This window comes from Zonotrichia leucophrys, chromosome 13 (genome assembly GCF_028769735.1).
Source record: "Zonotrichia leucophrys gambelii isolate GWCS_2022_RI chromosome 13, RI_Zleu_2.0, whole genome shotgun sequence".
Taxonomy (NCBI): Eukaryota; Metazoa; Chordata; class Aves; order Passeriformes; family Passerellidae; genus Zonotrichia; species Zonotrichia leucophrys.
The window spans coordinates 3997082-4016852 of record NC_088183.1 but is presented as its reverse complement, the minus strand read 5'-3'; the positions used below and the strand labels follow the sequence as shown (position 1 = coordinate 4016852).

At 40.8% G+C, this 19771-nt stretch overlaps 1 protein-coding gene across 9 annotated transcripts in view; it reads right to left on the bottom strand.

Annotated features, from left to right (window-relative positions):
• The window catches only part of EBF1 (EBF transcription factor 1), a 266089-nt gene that overhangs the window by 72162 nt on the left and 174156 nt on the right, over nucleotides 1-19771 (bottom strand). For 5 of the 9 annotated variants that reach the window (XM_064724844.1, XM_064724848.1, XM_064724845.1 and 2 more), the window contains exon 8: nucleotides 17595-17736. In XM_064724844.1, the coding sequence (XP_064580914.1) occupies nucleotides 17595-17736 (142 nt within the window). The remainder of the gene's footprint in view (nucleotides 1-17594; nucleotides 17737-19771) is intronic. The other 4 variants (XM_064724846.1, XM_064724851.1, XM_064724847.1 and 1 more) reach the window with 1 other exon arrangement.

Genomic DNA, 19771 nt, shown 5'->3' with positions numbered 1-19771 from the left:
TTTTTTTTTTTCAGAATGCCATGTTCCAGAATCTCTACCTGGAATTAACTATAACACTTTTCAATACCTCCAAGAAAAACAAAATGTTTTGTTTCAAAATATTATCACTTCTCATGCCCTTCTGTAACCCCAAAGCATAATTTCTCAAATGGTGTTTTTAAAACAAATAGAAAAAAAGGTTACATAAAATTTAACTTTTTCTGTAGAAAAAGAGTTTTTAGTCCAAGTCTGAAGCTTCACTGATAAAAAAATACAGTGAAGGACTTTAGACCAGTCCTGATCAAGGCAGTGAAGTGTACATGATTGATAACATGAACATACTTTAGGTCCAGGGAAGAATTATAACAAAAAAAAAAAAGAATAATTGCTCATTCCTGCATATGTAAACTTTTCTCTTGTTGTTGTTGAATGAACAGCTGGAAGCCAACTACAATAAGAACCAAAGAGTTTGGCAGCCCAGCTATCAGACAGGATTTTCAGACTCTTCGGTGTGAGTCACATTGATTGTGTTTTCTCAGAAGAGCTGGGCTGAGGGAAAACCAAACATCTCCCTGCAGCTGCAGCAGGACCTGCAGCTCCTCACTGAGGGCGATGTGGCCACATCCTCCTCCTGCTGAAATGGCCTGAGGGCTGGGAGCCTCAGGGAGCTGCTCTCCTTCTTTGCACAGCACCAGGGCAAGTCAGAGCCCACCCGTGACAGTCCCACCGTGCTGCTCCCAAGGGCCAGGCTCACACACAGAGGTGGCAGAGGAGATTCTGCCACCCCAAACTTACTGAGGCCATTGGGAATCTGCCACTGGCTTCAAAGCTAAGGGCTCTATCAAGAAACATTAAGGATTTATGAGGAAAAATCTTAATGGCTCCAAGGAAAACAACGTTCTTATGAAATCTTCATTTTTCTCAACGTACACATTGTTAAAATCTTATCACCTCCCATACAAGGGATGGCAGGTACCCACTCCAGCACATGGGGAGCAAAAAAAGGAAAAGTTTTTTGTTGTGTGCTGCAGTGTGTTCCTGTGTTCCCACACTTCCCAGCTACTGATACACAGGGATTTTTCTTCCCTCAAACTGTGACAATAAAATGATTACCCCGCCACAGTTTAGCATAATGGTTCAGAAACGCTCGTGGCATATTGCAGAGTTAAAGTGGAAATTATTAGGTAGCTCTTCTTTGTTATAATAATGATCACTCCACAAATAAAAGCTCTTCTCCCAAAGGTACTGCAAGGCACAAAATGCTAATTCTGAAGATTATGTGTGCGCTTTTATTAAATATTACTCTGCCCTGTCTGTTTGAGGGCTTCACTGCTCTGATTGTTTTATGAGTGCCATGTTAATGTCAGCCCCATCTTGCTAGCAGCAGGCACACATTTTAGCTTTTGTATGAGAGTTGATCAAAGGCCACGTGCTGAGGGAATTGCTGAGAAAACACGGACAAGCGATAAAAATCTAACAGATTAATTGGTTTAAATTTCATTTCAGGGCGTTGAACTTTGGCTCAGGACACAAGCACTACACTACCAGTCAGGGCCTAATTACCACATTTCCAATTTGCCTCTGAACAATGCTTGGCAGGGAGAATAATAACAGTACTAATAATACTAATAACAATAATAATAATAATAATAATAATAATAACTAAACAACAGCAACAACATCTCCTCTTAGCTTCTTGTACACATTTAACAACCAACTTTGTGTGGCAATTTCAGGAGGAAATTCCTCTCCCCCACCACCACCCACCTGCCTCCTGAGCATTTCTACCTGCCTCAAACAGCACCTGATGACAGAAGAAATAACAGACAGCCTCAGGAGCATCTGAATTTACAGAATCAATAATCTACCAACTCCAGCCCCTCACAAACACACACTGGACGTTTCATACTCTTAATTAGGGACCTGCATTTCTAAACAGAGATAGCTTTTTATCCTCCAACAGACATGATCTGTTCCACTGATAGAAAACAGAGGCCGGAGGGAAAAAAACATATTTACCACAAAGTTTATGGGTGGCCTTGGAATAAGGGTTAATTGAGCTTAGAGGTAAATGTTCACTGAGGTGAATTAGTGGGATGCACAGCTATCAGCAGGGCTCTGGGACTGCTCCTATTTAGCTTCTGAAATGTATTTGCTCTATGATTAATATCCAGTTTGTGCTGGTGACTGTAAGAATGACCTTGCCTGCAGTTTTTATCGTGAAGTGTGGTTTCATCCTCTATTATTCCATAGATGAGGCTCTGACAACAGTTGCTGCATCACAACAGGAGTTTAAAGGATAGGGCACATGCTTTTATTTTTCTTCTCTCTAAGAGTATTGTGACACGCAAGGAGAGTTGCATAAAGGCAGTTAAAACTGGGAATTAAGAGGAACAGGGAATTTATGTCTCATCTTAGAGGAAGTACTGAAAATATCTGGAATTTAATTTAATTTTCCTTTTTTTTTCCTTGGGTAAAACCTAATTCCAGGCTAAATAAATAAATGAGCCACAGATTAACCCACAGTTTATGGGTCTGATCCTGCAACCCGTTAAATGCTTTCACCAAACGACTGACTTTTCAGAATATCAACACAAATCAGTTTTAAGCACTCAAAACCATAACTTATGGAAGTTGTGATTCAACAAAGCACTCAAGCAAGTGCTTAAAAACCCCACTGAAGAAGTTGCAGGATAAGGAACTCCATTTTTTAAGATAGTTGGGCCCTGTGAAAAGCTCCCAAGAGCTGGGCAGTTGATACAGAACTGGGGCTCCCATTTCACAACAGCCTTGGGTCACTTGTGGACCCCCCTGTGCAGGGCAGGGCTCATCCAGCCTCACACAAGGACCAGCAGCAGCACAGCCAACACAGCAACGCCAACACCTTGGCCCCAGGACTCAGCACTAATTCTGGGAATTTTTTCCAATTTAAAAGAATAAACCAAATATTTTTGAGGGGTTGAGCAGGGCTGTTTTGTGGAGTAGGGAGGGAAATTGTTTGGGATTTGGGTGGTTTTGTTTTCCCCTAAATAATATCCTCTTTCCTGAAAAGTGGGAATTGTCAGCTGCTGACTACTCTGAGCATGCTGAAAGCCTGAACCCTAAAAATTCTGTCTGCCCAGGCAGTGGTGCCATTCCAGGCTGGTGTGTGGGGCATTGCTGGGGCTGGCATCCAGCACAGGCAGCTGAAAGCAACTGAAGATTATGAAACCAGCCTGGATGGGGAAAAGTCCTCAGGACCAGCCCAAAGGACACTTCAGGGAAAGGGAATGTGGCGGAGCTTTTATGTATTTTACTGGAGCATTAAATCTTCACTCTTAAGCTAAACAATGTGTTTGCTGCTTATCTGGGTGAAGTGATGATCTTCCTGCCTTCCTCTTGCGTCTCGAGCCGGCTCCGTGTCCCATTCTCTGCTGACAATGAGCAGCTGCTGGGCAGGAAACAGGGCAGCAGAGGTTTCCCCCTGGAGCAGATAACTCCTGCAGCTTTGTGCGACACAGGCACGAGGATGTGATGCCCTGCTCCTCGATATTTGGGGTTTTAACATATGCAAGCCTTAAAGATTACAGCACCCTGCCAAAAATGGCAACCTCCTCCCGGTCCTTCATGACATCTGCACTGGGTGAAATCACTGAACCAAAAATACACGCGCCGTGCAATCCCTCCAGGTTGGGGGAAGGGAAAGGAAGGGATGGAAGGTTGCATTTTTTCTGGTTTCCAGTAGTGAAATTAAAGGTCTTGGCTGTGATTTTTTGCTGAACGTTTTGGATGCACGGCTCCCATTAATGGGAAATGAAAATGTAAATTACCTGGGATAATATTCCACCTACAATCAATACTTAAGCCAGTGTTTCTCTTTTATCCTTGCTGATGCCTCAGCTAGCAAAGTTACATTTCATGGAGTCCTCTGTGTTTCTCTTTCCTTAATGATTTCCAAAGCTCTCAGTTGTTGATCAGTGCCTGAAAAATGACTGCATGGAAAAAGGAGGCAATCCAGAATAATGAGAGACCTGTTACAAAAAAAAAATCTGCTCTGTATTTTACTTACAACATTTCCATAAAAAAATAATTTAGTTATCTCTGTATGATTGCAAGAAATGTATTTTCATTCATTCTCTTCAACCCTTTCACATCACAGAGGAAGTTCTGGGAGTTTCTTTGCTTATTTGGGTTATTTTTTTTTTGTTTTACTTTAGGAGCTACCTCCTACTTTCCAAAAATTAATAAAACAGTCAGAGTCCTTAGTATCTCCCTGCAAGTCAGTAAAACTTGACCTCCAAAGAAAGGTCTGTCATGTCTGTTTGGCAAATAATAAATTCCCCAAGAAAAATGCAATGTTACAAACCCACTTAAAATTATGTTAAATTAAATAGATAGTTCAACCTAAACATTTATATATATAAAAAATACATGTTTTCCTCTTCTTGAGAAATATATCTGCACTCTCTCTAAATGTATATATTTCAAGAAGCCTAATTTATTGTCAATTTTTTTGATGTGCTACCCTGATTTTTTTATTCCTAGGAAATTTTGGGCTGACTTTAAGCTCAAATTTTTGCATTCATCATTTTTGCCCCAGAACTGCAGGACTTTGAATCTGAGTCAGCCATGAGGAAACTGCTGCAGGTGGCTTTGGCCAAACATTGCTAAACTAGTGCCTGCCCCTCAGCTTCAGCACTCCCTGTGCTCTTGAGCAGCTCAGGTGCTCAGGGATGCACAGACTGAGTCAGGAGGAAAACCAGACATCCAAGAATATTGCACAGGGCCTTTCAAATCTTGGCATCACCTCCAGCTGCACAACAGGGGATGGGTTTGCTCAGACCTCAACACCAAACAGTGACTGCTCTGCTCCCCCAGGGATGCACAAACATATTTTGACCCCCAAGTGAGATAAATGTTTTACCACAAGCCTCCAGATTAATGCACCTCTATTCCTCCAGCCCTTCCTCCACCCCATGGTGCCACTTGCAGAGGAACATGAATATTGTGTGGAAGCCAAAGGCAATAAATACCATGCAGGGGACTGAGCTGTGACACATGGATGGGATTGCTGTATCTGAGTATGGGCTCCAAAATTTTGTTAATTAAAGAGTGAAAAAAAAATTGTATCTGCCTTTCCCATTGCAATTTCAATCCCTTTCCACCATCAACTTCCCTTGTGAAGTTATGGAGCCCAGTTAAGTCACTATGACTACTTTAAAAACAATAGGCATGTTCAGAAAGGAGACTGCATCTGCTTAAGTGCACTGAAGTTTAAAAATAGTTGTACTGATGCAATTTCTGGGAGAGGATGGAGGCAACCTTGCAAATGGAAGCCCAAAATGAATACTATAAATCAGCCCTAAAAGTTTGTCAAAACAAACACTTCTGCATAGTTCTGATACTCCAAAGCATACTTAATTTAACTGACTGGTTCTTCATGATCCAGCAAAGAATTTTATATTTGCTAAATGTTAACCCTGTGTTTACTGCGTTGCTAAACCTCAACTCAACAGAAGGGCAGGTGGGTACAATTTCAAAATTCCTAGTTTGTTTTACCACCAACCCTGTCCTGTTTCCTCATTTTCATTTTCCATCTGCACCTTAACAAAACAGTAAATCCCTCATAGTAAATCTCCCTAGAGTCACAGCACAGGACTAGTCAAAATCCTGTAAGGTGCAACAGGCTCAGCATCCAGAGCACAACAGGCTGAGCCTTGATGCTCCAACACCCACTGGCACATTACGGCCACACTGGCAAGGTTCAGTTAGTGATACACAGAAACTATTCTAGGTGAAACATAAAATTCAGTATAAATCTAAATTCTCACTGCCAAACCAAATACTAGTATCAATTACATTTTTATTACATCTTTCACTATCACAAAGAAAAAAAAAAACAGAACCCCACATCCCTCAAATTAATCCCCCCCAACTACATTACACAGCACAACAATCAGAAATTCACCTGAGATGGATTCTACAGAAAACAAAGAATTTGTTTTCCTGAAAAAAACAAGATCCAACTAATATAATTTTCAGCTGGGGTCTCTTTGTTCAACAGAACTGAGAAAGTCTGCCCACAACAGAGAGCTCACAGTAATCGTCTTTCAGAAACAAGAACAACCCGTGCAGAAACACAAAGCAGTTCTGCCAGGGACAGGGAGTGCCTGCAATCCAGTTTCTTCAAGGGAAATTCAAGTACCCTAAGAGTTCTTATTCCTCATCTGATTTCTCTCACAAATCACAGGCTCTCTAATGCAATTTCTGGAGTCTGAGAATCATAAAGTCAAATATGAACAAGTCTAGTGGAAAATCTGTGACGCTAATCTTGGCCTACGTTGTACTTTTAACAGGCACTGAATTTGTGCACCGGATTATCCAGATGGCCATACAGGAATCATCCTGATAGGATTAAACCTTTGTGCTGAACTCTGCTCCATCTGTTCTGGGAGCTTTGCCTATCGCTATCGGAATACGAATGCTCAGCCTAGGGCCAACACCACGACTGAAAGCACCCGTTTACCACACACACACACACACATGTGTACATGTGCACACACAGCTCCCCAAGTGCTTCATTAGTAATGTGAGATGAAGTTACCCCAAAGTTTACCACTAAAGAAACATATTGGTTTTATTACTCGTTTGAAGAACAAAGCGCGCTATATCTAAATTCAAACAAAAGAGCGTTTTTGTTGTTGTTCTGGGACTTGTTCAATTCATTAAACCATAATACTGCCATAAATTTATAGATGAAGGCATGACTAAACATAAAGCAGCAAGGCTCTTCATCTTTGAAATCTATTAGTGTATGAGGATGTATGACACAGTCGCACTTTGAAGATGTCATGGTTAAATATTTCAGATTATAAAACAGCCAGCAACAAAACACATGCGTGCACTCAGCACTGGTAGCTGCTCTTTGCAGCTCGATCTAGTCACAGCCCAAGAACAGAAAAGTAATAATCAGTCCCAGCAAAAGCAAAGCTTATTCCCATTAATGTTTCTTTCTGCTTTTATTATCTATTAACGACAGTCTCCTGCATTCATTGTTGCAGCCTGCCAGATGCAGCAAAGATCCATATTCATCATGTGCAAAAATTGTGCTCGGGCTGTCTCTGACAGGTTTCATAGAGCTGCCAATGGAGGGACCAAGGTCTGATGCATGGCCTCAGGTTTTCAGGCCCTGGGCCAAGGGGAAAGGTAGGGAATCTGGCTCTTCTGCAGGAAAAGCATCCCAGTGATCAGAGGGTTTAGCTAAATTTCTGTTCTGGCCAGAAATACTCAGAAAACTAATGAATATCTAGGATGGAAAGAGTGGATATGCAAATTAATTAATAATCATGAATAATTATTATTACTATTATTTATAATAATATATAATTAATAATAATAGTAATAAAAATATTTTTATTATTGTTATTAGATTCAGCAAAGCAATATAATCCTTAGCCCCTGTTTGTGATGGCAGTGGGACAGAGATGGAGGAAACATAACCTGCACTGCGTTTCAAGCAGCAGCCACGACTGCGTTGCACAGACTGAGACCCCCTTGTCTCTGCTGTGCTGTGTCTCTCACAGTGTTCCTTCCTCTGTTCTTTGTGCTGCTCCAAGTGCAGGGTCAGGCACCCCCTCCCAGCCATTTAGGCTTTACTTGCAAAAACATAAGCATAAAATTATATTTATAGTTCACAGTATCTGTCCAGCAATGACACCACATAAAACCAGCACGCTGAAAATCTGAGTGAATACTTTGGACTCGAGCCTACAAATGCTTAGAGAAGTTGTTCTTTCAATGTCTCTGATAAAGTCATGCTAGGTCTTTATTTATTTATTTAGGGCTGCATTCAGACCACCTACCTCAGGCATTGCAGCCTGTCAAACGTCAGACTGCAGCTCTGGCTGGGTGAGTCAGCCTGCCTGAATTAGGATCCTCTTTCCACTATACAATAAGCAGAAATGGGAAGACACCTCTGCAAGCCTGGAGACCCAGGGAGTTCCGTGCTGGCTCAGGGAAGTACCAAGGGATCTCAGCAAGACGATAGCATAGGTAGGGAGCAGCCAGAAGCAACCTCATAAAAAATATTTGGCAGCTGATATTGAGCAGGCACCTGACTCTGGGCTTTCCTGCAGGCACCTCTGCTCAGGCTCAGGGCTGAAGGAGGAGGCAGCACTCACTATCACCTTTAGGGTCGCAATCCCAGGAAAAGAGTAATTTTCCCCAAAGGGCCCCTAATCACAGTAGCTTTACCTTCCAGTGTCTCAGAGAGCCAAACATGGTCAGAAATATTTCTTTCACCTCCTCTTTTTCTCCTCAAACAGCCCAGGGAGTTGAGCCATGCTTTCCACCTGAACGTCCTGCAGGAAAGTGCTGTGACCTCAAACCCCAACCCATGCACTAATGCTGTGGCTGGAAAGATGAGCAGCGCTGTGGTCAGGCAGAATTTGCTCTGAGTTCTGGCCTTCCCTCTGGGCATGGATCAGGTAACACCAAAACTATGAATTCCATATGCAAGCCCAGGTTTTCAGGGAACAGCAACACGAGCTGTCTGTTCAGCCTCCAGCAGCAGGGAGAGATCCAGCACTCTGCTGCCATTTCATAACTCAGGAGGGACTTCTGTGGGAAAAGCACTTTGTTTTTTCATGGGATAGATACTGAACCTCTGAGAAAGCTGCTACAAAACCATAATGATATGGTATTAACCAAACATAATTAATTCTGAACTTCCTTATGCTCCCAGTGCTAACAGGCACTTCAAGGGCAGTGCAGCAAACAGCACACAGGTTCCTGTAGCACCCAAGACCAGATTTCTGGAAGCATCCACCAATCCAGTGATTCCAGTAAGCAACGAATATAATTTTCAAAGTACCTCACAGACAGATAGAAATTCTGTAGCCAGAGTTGTAAGAATCCCACTAAGCAGCTACCTGAAGCTCTAGGCACCTTGGTGCTTCATGAGTTTGGCTTTAGGTATAAGAATTCCCCCAGAAAAATTCCTTTGGGATACCTATACTCTTGGATGGCCATTTGTCTCACAAAAAATTGATCAGAAGTTTAGAAAATCCCAAATATTCACATCATGAAGGGCGGTATCTCTTTAAGCATTTCACTGTGGCCATTGTACCTTAACTTACACATCAAATGTTTGAATTACTTTTGAGAAATAACCTTAAACTTCTAAATTTCAGACAAGTTTTTCATGAAACGTTATTCTTGATCTTTTTAATAAACTTCCTAAGCCTATTCGCTTTGCTCAGTGAGGTCATAAACCAGCACTGCTTATATTACAGTCACTTTCACGCTAAGGATTTGTTTTGTCACAAAGAGAACTATAAATTCATGGAATGAAGGTGGAAAGCAGAAAGGACTAATTGTGACACACAAAGCTTTCTGGTTATGCTCAGCAAACAGTTTGGGCTAGGATTTTAAAAACCACTTTATGAAGTTGTACTACTGGCTTTAATGAAAGCACACTTTTTGCAATGCCATGCACTCCCAAAAAGTCTTGTAATCTGGATTTGGGCCAAACACAAAGCCTTTCTTCATTCCAATATTAATTATTACTAGCTTATTTTTTATTCTTTGCTACTAAACATTAATAACTTTCAAATAGCAAACCAGATTAGAATAACAACTCCAAACATCCCACCCTGGTGGGCTCCATTTTCTGCATCAGTGTCCTGGTTTATGCTATTAACTCATTTCCTTGCATGTGGAGGAGCCTTGTCAAATACTCATTTTTCTGGGGAAACACTTGGCAGACAGAGACTTGAATGCTCACTCCAATCCTCTCTCAGTTCAGTGACAAGATGAGTTCATTATTTGTGAAGTTTTCACCTAACCAAACCTTTAATCCTTAAATTGTTATCACTGAGTTGATTCACAGCTTCAGGCACAAGTTTCATGCGTGCAAAGACCTTTTATAACCACTGATTGCTTTGGGGTATTTAAATATTGGGGTGCTCAACATGAAACATTTGGAAGTGTCCAAATACCTGCAAACTGCTATGAACACCATCTTCTGTGAAAATAATGACATTTTATAACATCCAGATGAATTGTCAAAAAAATCACTAATTCTTGGCCTTCAACTTCCCAACCACAATTCACAAAATTATTTTCCTTCAAAATTTGCTCAAAACAGCAGGGGAACTGAGTCAAAAAAGTATCTTTTCCCACCATAACACCAATAAATCATTTCCTACAATGAAAAAGATAAATTAGAGGAATTTGTTCAGAAATAATATTAATCATACCACAATAACATGATGTTTTGTCACTTCCTGGTGTGCCCATTTTGGAACGTTGGAAAAACTTCACTGCCACAGCGGAGTGTCTCTCAAATATTTCTCCAATTCTAAAGTCATTCTTCTCCCCTATGATGCCATTGTATTTGTGACATAGTGGCCAGCAAAGCGAATTAAAATATAATGAATACCCATCATCTATGAATATTAATTTCTTATTTGAGTGCTGCTGAATGTTCCCCTGTTCTGGTACCTGTGAAATTTCTGCCAAACAGGGGAGTTAAGCTTTTTCTGCTTGCATGACTGTATTCCAGTTCCTCTGAGCTCTGCAGAGAAATCTCAAACCTTCAGCAAAGGGTTGGTCAAGCTCTCCAAATAAGAGTCAACACTTACGGTGGTTTGAGAATTTCCATCTGAACTTTCCTCCCTTATGGGTCTGCTGTAACAAAACAGTTTTTTCTGTGCAAATCTGTACCAAAATTCAATGGCAGTTTTCCCCATGTTTTTTCTTATTTTTGCAATTTTGGGAGCACAGTTGTGAAAGCTCCTCAGGGAAACTCACAAAATGCTTTCTGTCTTCATCCAGGTACTATTTTTCCATGAATTCATGACATCCTCGTAACAATAGAGGGTGACAACAATTCACAGCTTGACATCCATTAGATATTGGTGGGGAAGGGCTGTTTGGATTGCATTTTATTTATTTATTTATTTTAGTTAGTTAGTTAGTTAAAAAACATAAAGGACAGTTGCTCATGGGTAGAAACTGACACATCTTGTCTTTGTAAAATTGAAGTGTTTCTCATTCCCAATTTTCCCTTCTCAATTAAATGTGACCCTAAATCTCTGATAAATGACCGTCAGGGGAAAATCCTTTCTAACTGTGCCAATTGGAGTATTCAAATTTGCCTTTTCAGAAGATACTTCCATGGACATTATGTAACAGCAATCCTTTCATTAATGACTAGAATACCTCAAATGGTATCTCCTAAGTCTCCTGCAGAAATGTTAATGCAAATATGGTATACAATAATGTTTAAAAAACAAAAAAACCCCACAAACTCAAACAATCAACTTCATGCAATAGCTACTCTCTAAGGGTAGAACTGAAATTCTGGAATCTCCTCGCCTAAACTAGCCATTAAAAATCCATTTTCATTGTTTAAATCTTGTTTTCATTTAGCCTCAAACTAAAAATAAATTTTGAAAGATCGGAATTATTGCAGCCAGATATTCCAAGCTTTTGAGTACCTCTCCATAATGGATGATTTATGATTTATGATTTATGACCCAGACAAATAGAAACAAAAGATTTTCTGCTTTTTGTTTGGCGTGACTGGCTGTGAGAAGGGCAGCCCCACCTACCCACCCACCCAGTTCTTGTGCAATTCTCAGTAACATCCAAGGAGGAATAAGGGATCTGGGCCTGCAAACAGCGACTCTGCTCTGGTGAAGATTGAAAAACAAGACATCAGCAAAATTCAGTGGGGCACAATTTAGTTAACTCAGTTTTGGTTGCCTAAATTGGAGCTGCACAAATCCTAGCTCTGCCATGTTTTGCTGATCTGATGGATCCCAACATTTCACTCCTGAAAAGACCATTTTGATCACCCAGCCTGCATCCTGCATAGCACCCATCACAGAACCTCAGCCTCAACCATGTGAGGAATTACTCAAACCTTAACCTCCCCCCGACCTGCCATACATTTTTTGGGAAAATACCAAGTCCTTACTCAACATCTACAACAGAAAACTTGATGCAGTACCGGAAGCTTACCTCACTACCTCCCAGAGTTAAAATCTTGTTAAGATCATCATGAGCCTTTATCTACCAATTCTCTCAAGTAAAGCATCTTAATTCTCTGGGCATGTTTTGTCTCTTCGGAGGGACAGATGCTCCCACTCCACCCAAGTTCACATTCTGAACTAATCCATCCCTGGCGCTCTCACTTGAATTAGAAATTCCATCTGATTATGAGAAAAAACTTTGTTTTGGGGGTAATAGATAACTGGACCAGGCTGTCCAGAGAGGTTGTGGAAGGTCCTTCCCTGGAGATGTTCAAAACCTGACTGGATGGGATCCTGTGCAACCTGCTCCAGGCAAACATGATTTAGCAGGGGGTGGGACTGGATGATCTCTAGAGATCCCTCCCAGCTCCAACCATTCCCTCATTTTGTGGAACAGAATAAGTCCACAGGGCAGTGAAAAGGTTAATATTATATACTCAGTGAGGTCAAACTCCAAGAACACATAACAAGCCATTATGTTAAAAATTGCCTGAATTTATGAGTCACTGCATTTATGAAGGAACCGATATGAAAAAGACAACTTGGCAAAAATAAAGAAAATTATTTCCAGCTTGAAGTTTTGCAATCCTTCAGTATATCAAGGCTCACTTACTGTTATTACTATCCATGTTGTGCAATGCTCTGAAAGTCACATTTTTTTCCCCTGTGTATGCATAGAGATGTCCAACAACCCAAGGTATTCTTCCCTCATAGAAAATAAATTAGAAAGCAGACATAACTCAGAATAACATACAAGATCCCCTCAAGTAGAGTGGTAGAATCCTAATATTTTTTTTCAATATTTCCCCTCTAAATAATAAATCAAGCCCACTGCATTTCTCTATATGGAATGATATGATGCAGAAAAAGCTTGTGTGTTTATATTTTTCATATAATCACAAAAACATTCTTAAGCTCAGCACTAAACTATAACAGGTGCTTCCACCCATGGATGAAGCAAGTCAAACTTTAACGTTTCTTTGTTTAAGCCTGGCCAGTTTTTTAATGCAATAGTCCCTAACTTTGATGCACATGAACCTATACCAATTAAGGGTAAAATGTATCAAGTTTTGAAGCTTAACCCATCTCAAATTGTTAAAATTTTTGTTTCAGTCTCTATTCTGTCTTGGAGTGACAATTTCATCAACTAGCACAGAGATAGGCACCACCAAGGAATTGAGGGATAAAATGGTTAAAATGGAGCTGATCAGGTCATCCTCCTCACAACTCTACACAATACCCAAAATTTAGTGGTTAGAGTTGGGCCAGAGCCACTTAGGGCACAAGAAGAAGGTCACTGAGTCAGATTTCTGAGCATCTTTCAGGAATCATCCACCATGTGCAACAGAATTCACAGTATTCAATGTCTGTCCTCAACAATTCTGTTACAGGCAGACTACAAACCTCACCATCACCTAATTCTTCAGTGCTCTCCCATGGAGGAGGAAGGAAAAGAAAAAAGAAATAAAACTGTCCCTTTAAAAACCCAAGCATTTAAGGTGCTTGTCAGTCGTCTTCCTGACAAGGCCACTTGAATGTATTCAGGAATATTTGCATAAATGCTCACAGTGAGTTCACCCTGGCAGCTAGTGCTAATGGTACATAAAGTAATTTAGTCACTTCTCTTAGGCATCCTGTCAGGGTGATAAGCACCCCCTCTTTGCCTTGTTGCATATTAGATCATTAGATAATAAAGTGTTAGAGCATGCAAACTGACAGGGTCTCAGGGACTATCATTTTTCGAGGGCATTGCATTCTGCCAGCAAGGAAAAATAATAGAGAAACTGATGCTGCAATTGGCTTTACATTCTTGTAAAGACATTCAAAAGATTTGGGGAGAAAAAAGAATTTTTACTTTGCAATGATATGAGAGTTTTAACTGGAAACTTTGCTGTGGATTTATTGCTGGTAAACTTGAAAAGAGCTGTCGCAACCCCTGCCAGAAGTCTCCCCTTCCATAAGTTCATCACTTAAATTTCATTGGGAAGATTTTGCTTTTAAAATTGACACCCTGGGATGAACTACAAGCTGGAATATATCCTGCTGTTGGAGCCTGTTGGCTCTTGACTATACATCTTACTATATATATAATTTGGAAAGGTCAACCACACCGGCTTTCTGGTTTACCAGAAATATAAAACCAGTGAGGATCCAACTATTTGTGAATGAAAAAGTGATAATTATTGAAAACCACAGATTACTGTGGCTTACCCTATTTATACCACACAGAGACGGATGAAATAATAATTGGCCTCCGCCAGCTATTACTTTTAAAATATAGATATATTTATTTGAAAGATTAGCTGCTTAACCCACTGGCTTCAAGGGGGCAGCATGTGGACACAAAATCAGGATCTGGGGTTCTGGTTATATTCAGAGAAAGGAGCTACAAAAAAACCCTTCACTTTACTGACTGAAAAGTCTGACAAGCAAGATATAAATAAAGATGTGTTGGATGTCCCAAAAATAATCCAGACTACCTGCTAATGAGATGGTGAAACCCAAATGTGGAGACACCAGGCTCCTGAATGGCTCGGGAGGTGCAGCTTTCTTTCCAGGTTTTTGGCCTCCAAAGTATCTTTTAGGTGTCACATAAACTGTAACTCCATGTTTCAGAGCAGCAAACCAAGGTTGTAAGGAAAAATAAGCTGGATATTGTCCAGGTAAACTCAACAACCAGCACATCTTTCTACATCCTGTCTCTCCTTTCCCCAGCCCTCACAGTCAGGCATTCATCTCTATTGCCATCAGGAATTTGTATTAAGAAGGTTAAACACCTGGAAAAGTCCACAGGAGTACATTTGGTCAAGGGTATATTATAGTCAGATCCCAGATTTTACAAACCTGTGCTGAGCAGTTGCTCACCAGAGCAATGAACCAGACACAAACCGTGACTATGTTCCCTTCCCATCTCCCTGCTCATGGATACAGCTCAGGTCAATCTGTCCTTCCCCGAGGGAGGCAGAAAAGATGGGGAGAGGAGAGGCAAACAAACTGCCTCTGATACTATCCAAAATAAAAATTCCAAAAACCGGAGAAAAATAATACATTTTGTGACTCAAAGTGAAAGCAAAAAATTATTTCAGTGGAGGAAACTGTCATCTGTTCCAATGGGTCTTGTCCAAAATTCAATAGCATTAAACCTTTTTCTTTCTTTGTATTTAGTAAAGTGTTTTAGATACCTAATATCATAACAATGGTATTTTCAAATGTTTTTTCCTGTTTCTTGGACTCACATGTTCAGAGAATTCCTGGAGAGCTGGACTGAGGGATTTGGGTTAAACAGAAAGGCTCCACCAAGCCTTTGGGAAGAGAACAATTTTGTAGTGTGAAGGTTGCTATTCAAAAGTAAGAATTTACTAGCAGTTGCTTTATGAGGTTGCTTGAGAGGTGCCTGAGAAAGCAGATTAGAAAAATCACCTTTCCCACAAAATGTACACATGGAGATATTTTGCAGATGTTGACTTTTAATATCAGCACAGTAACTCAGGTGTGTGCAGCTACGTAAGCAGAGAATTATCTTTTTTCTGTTGCTTTTTGCCAACAGAATCCCTCAGGTTGTAGGAGTGGGAACGACAGCTGTGGTAAAATGAGATACCACGGTGCATGAGAATAAGGGCATTTATGTAAGAGAAATTAAGTACTGCCTCAACCAAAAGCATGCACTGAGAAGACTGCAATGGGGAAAAAGGAAAAAAAAATATGGCAACTACTTTAGTAGGAATATAAGAAAAAAAAAAAGAGTGTTTTTTGAAGACTAGACTTAATGGAAAGATTACAAAGTTGAACAGAAAGAAGTTTCCCTTTGTAATGCCTTCTGCTAATTAATAAAGACAGAGTTCATACATTCCTTATAAATTTCAGTAAAAATTATGACAGTGGTTTGTTTATTAAATTAGGTTGTTGGCAGGATGAAAAAAAAAATTCTATAACATGAATTATGGCTGAAAATGGCTCGTAGCCTACATAAAAAAGTTAGAGCTAAATAAATACAGATGTAAGTTATGTTTATATAATGAGAAACGCTGCTGAGCTAAGAATTTTAGGTTAGTAAGTGTGAACTACAGACCCGATTCTGCAAACACTTATCAATACCCTCAGCTTCTCTGACACAAGAAGCCTCATTGATCCCAACAGGACCATATGTGAGCATAATCTTAAATATATGCATAAGTGCTTGCAGGACTGATGCCTGAAAGCATAAACAGAATAGAAAAGTATTTCCACAGGAATCCACTGAGCAGTAGAAACCCACACATTTTCCCATTTCTCAGCATTAATAATTTCTTTTAACGTATCTAGTTAACATTTCTCTGAGTGGCATTTGCTTTCCCAGAGAAATTTTTATCTGGTTTCTTCAAACTCTTTGGAAAAATCTATTTAATTATTCATCAGATCCTTGGCAAATATTTGTGAAACAAACCAGCATAAAGGACTGGTGCCTTCTACACTCAGCTACTTCAATGGCAGCTGAGGGTACACATCTCTTAGAGGGAGCAAGCACCTATTGAATTTAGGATTACAAACAGCTTTGAAGACAAAGAGCTATTCTACCAAGCTGGAACAGGGAGAGGGGAGTGAAATGCCCTCTGTTTTTGTTTTGTTTTTCAGCAGTAGTCATCAACTTTGAGGACAAAGAGCAAAACAAAACATTAATCAAATCCAGATTTTTCAAAGTACACTTGCACTCAACAACTCCCATTTTAAGCACCTACAGTCACCAGCAGATGTTCCCTTCCAGGACCAGCTGACCTTACAGAAGAGATTACTGTCCCCAGGCTGCTTCCAGCCACGTGCCCCTATCCCACCCTTGCTGGAGTTTACTGTGCTTCCAGAAAAGCCAAACTGCCTTGCACCATTTCTCCTTCAATCATTTCAGCAACAAGCCATATTGGCAAAGAGTGATTATTTAAATGGTTTAATTCAAATGAGCTTCATTGGCCTGGAGGAGACCAGAGAGCAAGCACACAACCATCCTAGCTGGCATGTCCATGGTGAAGAATAGCCTGGAGCAGGGAGGGGAGACAAACAGCTGTGGGAAAAGCAACGTCCTCAGCTGGCACAGCTGGAGCCAGAAAAGAACATTCATCCACGGCTTAAGCAAGCAGATGGATTTCCAAAAGGGCTCTGCTTTCATTTAGGGCAATTCAAAGGAAGAGAAGAATCTCCTAGAGAGCTCAGCACCCTATAGATAGAAGAAATGCAATCCAAAATTTGGGTGCTGAGCTCTTCAGAAAATGTGCAACATCCTTTAGATGCACAGTCAAAAATCAGGGCAGTCTGGAAAAAAAAATCAGACTCCAATTTTGGGTACTGAATAAATGCAACCAACATTAAAAAAAAAAAACACCCTACTTCATTGACACACAGAACAACCTCTGCACCCATGTTTGCTTTCTTGTTTGCCATTTCACTACATTTAGAGCTGACCTACTTGAAAAATTCCCCCTTTGGTCTGGAGGCCAGTCCCTTTCAAATGTCTGGCCCCAGAGATAATAAACGCTTACAGGACAATTTTGAAAGCAGCAGCCAGAGACACAAACCAAATAAATCCACATTTAAAGTAGCAATGCCAACCAATGAAAATGATTTGCCTACCATGTTCCAGATAAGAAGGCGTACCTTCCGAGGGATCGAGTCTTCGAGCTCTCCGCCCATGCTTGGAATTGTTGTGCACAAACATATTGTCTGACACTGCCAGCACATGGCCGTCAACATTGACTGTTGTAGACACCACAACCTGCAAGCACAAGAGCAAGATGGAGGAAAATTTGGATAAATCCGTGTGTTTTTTAAAAAGCGCGGAGTGTAATAAACTCAGTTAAATAAATAACAGCTGGGAGCTGTAGAAAATTGCAAAGCTATTTCACATAATAACTGGTGCTTATGCTGTACAAATCTAACAAGAGGCGCTATTGATGAGTGGGTCTTTGGCATCGAAAGCTTTTGATGCAGTTTTAAGTCAAATTGCAGAGTTTGTAGCTGCGTGGCAGACAGCACACTGTTAACCATCATTTTAACAAGAGGATCTTTATTAAGTATTTTTTTCCCCTATATACAAGGGCAGCTGTGTTTCACCCTAAATTATCCTTCAGTTTCCACGCTGAAGTAGATAGAGATGTTGACATTGCAAATGAGAATCGATTCAGAATAAAAGAAAACAAAAGTGTATTTTGTGAAGTTGTAACAAGAGTTGCTGCCTGCGTTGCCCCCACCCTTCTCTGCTGCTCTCCCCTCCGCACAGTCACTGCAGGTTGTTGGATTTGCCCAAATTTCTCCCGAGCTCTATCTTAAGGAGTATGTATAGGCATGTTTGTGTACACACACACACATGCTTGACAGTGGGGTCTTGATCTGGAGAACACAACCCTATTCATCCCATGTTAGAATTATTTGTATTTCTCAACTTATCTCAATGTCAACACCTGGGATTTGATTTGAGGCGAGGTGAGAGAGACACAGCAGGACTGCACTGGAGGAAGGATTAGACACTTCTGCTGCCCAGAGCTGCCCAGGGCAGGAGAGAAGCCAGCCCAGCAGGGGCAAACAGGTAAATGATGGGTCCAGAGTAGAAGACTCAGCTTCTCCAAGGTGTCCAGAGGGACTGCTCAACCCTGAGGCTCCAAAAGGAAATCCCTGTCCAGGCAGTGGGCCCGTGAGCCATGAAATGTCATGGAGAAACAAGTCCCTTGCAGGGCTGTGAGCTCATCACACCACGTCTCCTCCTACTCCATTCAGACCAAGCAGTCTCAGCCTCCCCGGCTTTCCTTCAGCCACCCCTCCCACAGCCTTTTCCCAGCAAAATATGGCATTCCCAGGGTTTTACCCCAGCCAAAGATTTGGCCTTCGGCTGGATGCTGGTTTGCCAGGAGCACGCGTCGCCTTCGAGAACTTTGACTAAAACAATAAGAAGAAATGACCTACACTTCTCCTTACATTAAACAGGGAAAGGGATTAAAGACTGAAACCCACAGAGATATGTTTATTCATGCGACCTCTTACAACCAAATATAATAATTGTCTGTTAATTGCAGTTTCAGCTCCCACCTCATGCTTCGACATGTGAAACAGCAATCAGCAGCTCCTGTTTAATCCACCTATTATGTTGACTAATTAACTTTGCTCGACAGTTTATTTCTTCCTCCATTATCAGCCCCTGTCAGCCGCAAGCACAGTGCCGCAAAGGGGGACCTCAGCCCTTTTGATTGATCACCGATAGATTGACATGCAGATTAATTTAATTAGAATCACCTCACTTGAGAAATGAAAGACAATGGCAAGGGGGCTAATAGATCTGCTCTTATAATGAGGCAAGCCTCCAGAGCCATGGCAGAGGATTTCTGATTTATTTTGCTGAATTCCCCAGTCGCTCTGAAAGGCTCTTGCTTTAATTGTTCTTGGTTTTGAGAGGCTTTAGCCTCTGAAGAGGTGAAATGCTTTACAAGGATTGGCAAACATTGCTTCAACTCTCTCAGGAAGCTGCTGCCTCTCAAAGTTGGTCAAATGGGGACACTTAAAGGATCGCTTACAACTATTCAATTTCATCACTTGAATTGGAACTAAAATAAAAAAAAATATAGAGTGAAAGGAAAAATTTTCTACCTATTTCTGGCCCCCCCAATTAAAATACTCAAAAAGTAAGCAAAGCCACTAAACTGCCCAGAGGAGATCCTGAAGTCTTTCTCTGGAAAAAGCAGAATACAAAAGAGAATATTTTACATCTAAAAGATCCTAACCCCGTCCCTCAGAATGGCATTCCAAGCAATAGACTTTTA